Source organism: Phalaenopsis equestris, unplaced genomic scaffold, assembly GCF_001263595.1.
Source record: "Phalaenopsis equestris unplaced genomic scaffold, ASM126359v1 Scaffold000189, whole genome shotgun sequence".
NCBI lineage: Eukaryota > Viridiplantae > Streptophyta > Magnoliopsida > Asparagales > Orchidaceae > Phalaenopsis > Phalaenopsis equestris.
The window spans coordinates 310,442-319,397 of NW_018164631.1; the positions used below are offsets into that span (position 1 = coordinate 310,442).

At 37.1% G+C, this 8,956-nt stretch overlaps 1 protein-coding gene across 1 annotated transcript in view; it reads right to left on the minus strand.

Moving 5' to 3' along the window:
• LOC110022419 (guanine nucleotide exchange factor SPIKE 1-like) overlaps nt 1–8,956 on the minus strand; it is a 43,624-nt gene that overhangs the window by 8,783 nt on the left and 25,885 nt on the right. Inside the window, exons 7-8 of the mRNA XM_020721348.1 lie at nt 5,797–5,979; nt 5,550–5,693 (exon numbers count right to left, since the gene is read on the minus strand). Of these exons, the coding sequence (XP_020577007.1) occupies nt 5,550–5,693; nt 5,797–5,979 (327 nt within the window). The remainder of the gene's footprint in view (nt 1–5,549; nt 5,694–5,796; nt 5,980–8,956) is intronic.

Sequence of the window (8,956 nt, forward strand, 5' to 3'; positions counted from 1 at the left end):
AAAACAATATACAATGTCAGTTAAACTCTTAAAAAATCAATATAAACATTTGATATTTTAAGAATATGATGTCATTCTTTATAATATCAATAGCATATCTTTATCATTCTATATATGTACAATTGTCACAAGAGCACCGTCAAAATATTATACAAATTATGGTGCTTAGAAATTAATATTATTTTTTATTTAAGTGCACAAATATCTTAGCACTCTCGCTTGTACCACTAAGGCGTGATTTCATCACCGTCAATCATGCAAATACAAGCAATCAATATAGTCATATTATTCATATGTTCATCACATTCAATTCAATGTACTATATATATATATTTGGAAGCCCAAAAAGGCTAATACATTAAATAGAAAGAAAAATACAAATACAATGTGTGAGAGGACCCAAGCATGGCACCCTGCCCACACAAAAACCACAAATTGTTCCAAAACTAGAAAAAAAAAACACATTAGATACTTAAATAAAAAGCCTAACAGTGTCGAAATACATAGTATCAGGTGACTAGAGAGCGATCCAATTCGATCTTGCCTCTGCCTCTAGTTCTAGGGAATGAGCAAGCTAATAAACTGGTAAGATGATCGCCATTGCCAGTAGTAACCAATGTATCATCCAATATGTTCCCAAGCTGGAGTCGGCATCCATTCTTCTTCTTCTTCCTCCTGAAATAAACCTGTCATTCCTCTTCCGAAGAATCAGTTTGATGGGGTGGTAGAGCTGAAGCAGAAGGAATAACAACCGTAGTACCCTCAATAGGTTCTAGTATATGTGAAGTATGAGTTGCCTCTACACCGGATACTTTCTGAAGAAGTGGAGCTACGATGTTCTCCTGATTATCAGTCTGAACACTATCAATTGTAGGTAATAGTCCAGCAGTATTATTTTCTATGGGGTTTGAAGGTGCCAGTATCACATCACTCGCAGAAACAATAACAACAGTATCATGGGGGGGGTCCTCAGGGGCAACATACACCTCATGTCTAGTAGTATCCTCCCCAGGTAAAACTAAAATGTCCAGAGCAGTGGGGTTAGGCCCATTTTTATTCACTTGAACCTTAGATTTCAAATTTAGATGAAACTTGTGGCATTTATCAAGGACATGACTAAACATCTTATAGTAGATACAAGATGGAGGTTTGTACTCCATGACGATTTGTTGCCAATAACCATTATGGGTTGTGCCCAACCAAACTTCAGTAAAATAAGGTAAAGTAATATCCCATTCCACAAGTATTCTAGCCACCGAGGGTTTGGTTAGGTTGAAAGTAGGCAGATCAAGCTTCAAAGGATCCCCAAAGATGACCCCAATAGAGTAGAGAACCTGATGGTGAAAAAAATACAGCTTGAGACAAGATAAACTAAACCATACCGGTACAGTGAGAGTTGCATGATTTAGGTCAAAATCAGGAGACCAATCGAGTAACTTCCTGAACACTATCAATTGTAGGTAATAGTCAAGCAATATTATTTTCTAAGGGGTTTGAAGGTGTCAATATCACATCACTCGCAAAAACAGTAACAACAGTGTCATGGGGGGTCCTCAGGGGCAACATACACCTCTTGTCTGGTAGTATCCTCCCCATGTAAAACTAAAATGTCCAGAGCAGTGGGGTTAGACCCATTTTTATTCACTTGAACCTTAGATTTCAAATTTAGATGAAACTTGTGACATTTATCAAGGACATGACTAAACATCTTACAGTAGATACAATATGGAGGTCTGTGCTCCATGACGATTTGTTGCCAATAACCATTATGGGTTGTGCCCAACCAAACTTCAGTAAAATAAGGTAAAGTAATATCGCATTCCACAAGTATTCTAGCCATCGAGGGTTTGGTTTGGTTGAAAGTAGGCAGATTAAGCTTCAAAGGATCCCCAAAGATGACCCCAATAGAATAGAGAACCCGATGGTGAAAAAAATACAGCTTGAGCAAGATTAACTAAACCATACCGTTACAGTGAGAGTTTCATAATTTAGGTCAAAATCAGGAGACCAATCGAGTAACTTCATTGATTTGTCTACGATATTAAAATATTTCTTGAAGAAAATTATGGTGTAGTCTTCAGACACTGTTAGTTGGATTAACACATGTCTCCGATCCATGAGTCTCACTTTCCACTTTGTCACTAGCTTAAGATAATCAACACTATTTTTGATAACATCCATAGGAGGGTGTCCTCACTGAAATTTTCCAATAAGAGCAAACTTGAATTTTTCTGTCAGTCATGGTAGAAATTTCTGATTCAAAGAAAAAGATTACTATTTTTCCACCTTTCTTACTTCCTTTCTTAACAAAAGGACAATCATCTGTGCCCTCACTAATCTATACTCTCACGACATTTCTTATAGCTTAAGAAGAATACCACCGCGGACTCCACCTGAGGGTTACCCACCACGTGGGCAAAGGAGATTTTATCCGGCTCAACCAAAGAAAAAGGAAGCGTCATTAGAGCAAGGAGAGGTTGCTGACAGAAATAGTTGGCAAAGAGAGGAGCTATCAGGGGCAGTCGCAGCAGAAGAAAGCAGAAGCAGCGTCGAAAACCTAACTGTTGGGCGAGAGATGAAACTGAGACGAGAGACGAGACGCAGCAGAAGAAAGCAGCGTCGAGCGTAGTTGTCGGGCACATTCGCAGCAACTGCGACGAGAGACGACATCGTCGAAGTCGGGACGCAGAAAGCGCAAGAGACGACGCAGACACCGATGCAGACGACGGAGCGAGAGTCGACGATGCGAGGTCCTCTTCTTCGAGCGGTAGAATCAATTGCGACCGAAATTGCCATCAAAAGCCCTAGCAGAGCTCGCGACCGAATATATATATATATATATATTTATATTTATATATATAACATTAGCCAATGCATGATAGTAAGTAGCTACAAACATATAACATTAATAAAAACGTGAACAATATAGGACATATCCATCAAAATAAAATTTTTAAAAATATAATTAATGACTAATGCAAAATAGTTGAGAAGAAATAAAATACTATTATAGATTAAAAAAGCAAGTACTAATGTTGAATATTTTGTTAATGGATTTGCCTTAAACTCGATTCTTCTAAATTTGATGCCTACAATAAACATGGGTATTAAAATTAAAAACTTTTTTTAATTATTATTTTAATTAGCTATTGAATTTATGTTATTTAAGTATTAAATTTCCATGATTATACATTATGAAATCATATTTAAATTTATTTTGATATTAAAATTTATTAAATAAATTATAATATCAACCAAAACTTTCCTTACCAATGTTTGTGCGGATCAATCTTCCTACTCTAGCTCACACACTTTGCCTCCTATTCCCCTCCAATCTTAAATTATAACCAAAAGTCCTAATTTAATGAAATTTATTAAGACTTACTTTTCCTCGGTCGAGCCCTAATCCATGCAAAGAAAAGTTTCTTCTTCCCTCTGGACGCGATTATGCCTTCTCTGCCCATGATGCTCGGCTTTGCTCCTTACTGCTCCTTCACACTGACTCGGAGCTCGACGTCAATACGTTCTCAAGCTTCGTTGCCCTTGTCGAGCATCTCACCTCCTCTGCTTGATGATGTCTTCCTCGTCAATTGCTGTCGCCAGCTAGACAAAAACCTTAACTTAAGGTCATCGTCTCCCACACACTATTCGACTCTCCAAGTCGTTAAGCTTGGCTTAAATTCACACGATCCCTCCTCCGTCTCGCATCGATTTATCAGGCGAACTCACCTACTTGAATTCACGGCCCTCTCACTTCATCTCCCCCCTCTTCGGTTCCCCCGGGTATCTGAAATAAGATGTCACAAAGAATCTCCCCTTGAACTGCCCCTTCATGGACGTCAACAGCTCATCCATTTCAAATTTGATTTGGCTCAAATGTTTCTTCAATTTCTCTTCCAAATCATCTATTTTTATGGCTTCCATTGTTCTCAAAAAGATTTTTGATCATGAAGGCGAAACTCCTTTAAGCTGCGATCACGTCGTTGACTTCCTAGCTAGCTTGACTCACAATAGAAACGTCACAAGCCCGTGTTCAGTTTCCCAACGAGCCCTCACTATGACCGTATTGTGAGCTTTGGTCATACGCCGCGATCACATTGAGTGACAGTATCACCCTATCTTCCACAATTCCCAGCTAGGTTGATATGTGACGGTTCCATGTGGTTTCATGTGATCCCATCGTCCCTTTATCCGCTTGCTCTAGTCGCGACTGCATCGTGAGGTTATGTCACGAAGGCATACGCAGCGATCCAAACCTTAGCTTTCCAGCTAGGGACTGTTGCGCATGGGTTCTTCACGAAGTCAGCTTGACGCATCACAGACCCATGTATGTTGTGATCCCTTGGTTTCCTAGAAAAAAATTCCTCTAATACTAATTTGATAGAAAACTCCACAGAAATTATGGCAAAGTAAATTATCTTTCTTCCATAAAATATATAAAACAACTATAATATATAAAGATAAATGCCTACAATGCATGAAATTCCACAACTTTCTTCATCATTTCTTCCAAGACCATGAATCTCCCCTCAAACAGCCCCTCCGTAGACAAGAACCACCCATCCAATTTAGATCTGATTTGACTCACATGTTTCTTCAATTTCTCTTCCAAAGCATCTATTTTTATGGTTTCCATTATTCTCAAAAATTTTGATCACGATGGCGAAAGTCCTTTACGCTGAGATCACGTCATTGATTTCCCAGCTATCTTGACTCACGACAGAAACACCACAATCTAGCGGTTAGTTTCCCAGCTAGTTCTTACTGCGAACATATTGTGAGGTTTGCTCGTTCTATGTTGTGATCCCATCAAGAGACTGTATCGCCTTGTTCGCCACAATTCCCAACTAAGTTAAAACACAATTTTTTTGTGTTGTTTCTCGTGATCCCATCATCTCCTTCTCCACTAGCTCTAGTCGTGACTGTATCACGAGGTTAATGCTGTGAAGGCATGCAGTCGTACGTCGTAATTTCGATCTTCGCTTCCCAGCTAGAGAATAGTGGTTGTTTTGTGTGGTTCTTAAAAAAATCGGGCTAGACCACTATATGATGTGATTCATTCCTTTGTTTCCCAGAATCGAAAGCTTTGATACCAATCTGATAGGAAACTCCACATAAACTAGGAAAAAGTAAATTATTTTCTTTCAATAGCACCAACAACACAACTAGAATACATAAAGATAAACACTTGCAATTCAAGAGGTAGGCAATCACTCCCAAACCCTACAATTCAAAAAGTAAGAAATCTCTTCCAAACCATAACCCTAAGATTCAATACCCAATCTCATGCATAACCTAAGCCTAAACTATTAAGCCCTATTTATACCAAAAATAATAAATAATAAAAAACTAAATTTCCATTAGGCTGATAAAAATTAAATTTTTTTTTGGGAGCCAGCGTAACAGGATCAAATTCTAATTTCTATACAACTAAAGAATACAAAGCACTAAAAAACATCTTGATGCTTTAAGAAGCCATTTTGCACTAATAAAACAACGCAAGAAAACTTTTGTAGAAAAAGTGAATTAAACTAGTGTAAAATACATACTTTAAGTTCTTGACGAGAAGCCTCAGAAAGGTATGTATTGATTGCTGGAGAAAGGAGATCCGAATACTTGGGTATAAGTGGCCCTTCAGAATCCGGACTGCGAGAGCTAGAGGTAACTAGCAAGCAATCACCTTCTCTCCGATGCTGCCATTGCCAGGAAAGACTATGAACCAACTAACATGCAATTTTAACCAAATAAAATGCATTATATAGAATTAAAAAATTCTTATTATTTCTTTATACAGACATCAAAAAGAGTAAGACATTCTTCTAGGAGTTTGAAAAACAGCCTGGTCCTTGCAATGCCCTGCTGCCATGCTTTAACAAGGGATGCATCATCTAGATTCCGTATGATTTGCATAAAGACAATTAAGACTTCACGTTTCTCTACAACATTCAGATTATAGAATACAGGCATCTCGTCAAGAATCTGAATAACATGAACACAGACTAAATTAGTTCATTAGATAGAAACCTATAGGCACTCTCAAAAGCTATATATAGAAAATGTTTTTAGCTACTAAAACTTCAAATCAAACATGACGAAAACAAGAGTAAACAAAGAAGCAATCACCTTCACCATGATGCAGTCATTGCCAGAAAATATTCAACAAATATCTCTCAAAAAAGACAGTTAAATGATTGCAATGCTCTCACAACCAATTAGACTTCCATTCATCAAACCACATGAGGTTGAAGTTCTTTAATAATTACATTAACTAGAATGCTCCAACGATATAAAAAAAACCGACAATGTAAGGATCTGAAAAATTGCTCGTGGCAATAGCAACTGCAAGGTAAATTTTGCTTAAATGTTGATATCAAGCAAATGCTTCGCTGATTTGGTATTTTGCATGGTCAAATCATCGAGGAACACAAGAAAAGGCTTATATAACAATCTCCGGCTAAGACAGGTTTATATTATCACACATCATTTTTTTACACGTACACTAATCTAGAGAGAACTTGCAAGGTAAAATACTGATTTGCTCCATAGTCACTAGTCATAGCTATAACAAAATGAACAGCCATCATCAACTCCAGTGCGATAGAGTTTTAAATACAAAAAGTTGACAAGAGATGCCTAGTGGAGTTCTCCGTTAGAGAGAAGTTTTTGAAGCAAGTGTGGTGTGATGTGGTACTCATGAATATTTATCACATCCTATTGGGTCATCTTTAACATCATGACTAATACAAATATCATGACGGCTATAAAAATTCCTAATCCAACAACAAAATTGGTAAGCGCACATCATACTCTAATCTTGAAAGAAGACTGAAACTATAGGTGCTCATACAGAAAAAGAGATGATGGCGCCACTAGTTACCTAGTAAGAAAAGCATCAATATGACTAACATTGATGGTCCTAAAAGGTAATGAATATGAGGACCAGATACCAAACATAATGTAGCCTAGTTGAAAGAGTTTCAGAATGTCCATACCGACAGCCTATCTCTTCGATTGTCATGACTGAGAAAGATACAACATGCTATAAATTTCATCTCAAAGTCTGTTCTTACAAACTCACCTGCCTGCCATTTGCACCCAACCAAGTACAAAGAGCCGTAGAAGCACATGAAAAACATTATGGCTAAAGTTTTGATCCATAAGAGCACTAATCCGTGTGTAGTTCTAGCTCTGATTCTGTCAAGGAGAACTCTTGACATATGCATATTAAAAGCAGGGTTGTGAAAAAAATCACCATCAATTATCACTTTTGCATTCCACGGTTGGATGATTTAATATATTAGTTACATAGAGCCAACATCTTCTCCAAGATCTATTTGCGCAGTGGTTACCACCAGATCAAAATGAAACTAAGAGATGAGCGATAGATAATTGTCAAAGCTCGATATCGACTGTGTGAATCAATAGTCATGTCCTTTGACATGTCCAACACATTGAGCACTTTCAATTGACTGATGAACCAAGTTTTCTGAGAATTTATTGGGAAATTCATGATTGCATATTTTTGCAACACCACTTTTTATTGAAACCACACAATTTATATTTGTGGATGAACACATTAAGAGAGCATAAGAGATGAGGGAATGAGCCGGAAGGTTTGAATGAAGAGCTGAAGAACATGAAACCCGTCAGTGAGGGAGATGAAGTGGTGAGACTATTGCCTGTATCAAGAGAGACAAACTCGAGCAATGCATAGTCATGTGAGCAAGTGTCGAACGAGGAGAAGAAGACAAGGATGATGTCTTTGTATGAGAACAAGAGATCATAGGAGCTAGAGAAAGCAAGAGAGATCGAGCACAAGGGCTTTGGTGCAGGCGATAGAGCATGGGAGTGTTGTTAACAATCCAACAAGAATGCTTGTGGGTTTAATCATGAGCCTAGACTGACATTCAATGTTCATGAACAAATTGAGTAGCCAATGACAAACTTGCAATGGTGGCATTCAGTTGGTGCGTCCTCTTTCGAACAATTAGACAACTGAAACATCGGGTTTAATCTAGTGAGCTTATTAATCCAAGGGTTAATTTCCTCCGAGTAAAAGTTTTCTTAAACTCTATTATAATATTGTGCAAAATTTTGAAGAAATTAGACAACTGAAACATCGGGTTTAATCTAGTAAGCTTATTAATCCAAGGGTTAATTTCCTCCGAGCAAAAGTTTTATTAAACTCTATTATAATATTGTGCAAAATTTTGAAGCAAAAAAATTTACGGTTTTTTATAAATACTAAGTGAATGAAAATTTATTTAACCATCATGCTAGGGTTTTCAAGAACATGAGGCTTAAGCTCAATGAAGGTTTTGTCCCTGTAATCTTCCCAATTGAAGTGTGGAAATATTTAGAAGATTTTGAAGTTTTTTGGCTTACTAAACTCTTTAATATTATTTTAAAAAGTAAAAAAATGCCTGAGGGGTGGAGGAAGAGTGTTTTGGTCCCCATTTTTAAGAATAAATAGGATACACAAGATTGTGCAAATTATTGAGGAATTAAGTTGATGTGTCATAATTTAAAATTATGGGAGAGGGTGAGAGGGTAATTAAACATAGGATAAGACGTATTACAAAGATTTCTCATAATCAATTTGGATTTATGTCGGGCAGGTCTACTATGGAAGCTATACTTTTATTGAGAAGTTTGATGGAGAAGTTCAGAGATAATAAGGAGAATCTACACTCGAATTTTTTTTTTATTTAGAAAAAACTTACGATAAAGTTCCAAGAGATATCCTTTGGAGAGTTCTTGAGAAGAAAGGTGTTGATATGACTTATATTAAAGTCATTAAAGACATGTATACTAGAGCTATTACTTGTGTTTGAACTGAAGGAGAATTGATCAAATATTTTCCTATTTCAGTTGTATTACAACAGGAATCGGCTTTAAGCCCAAGTCTTTTTGCATTAGTTATGGATGGTCTTACTGGACATTTACAGGAGGATGT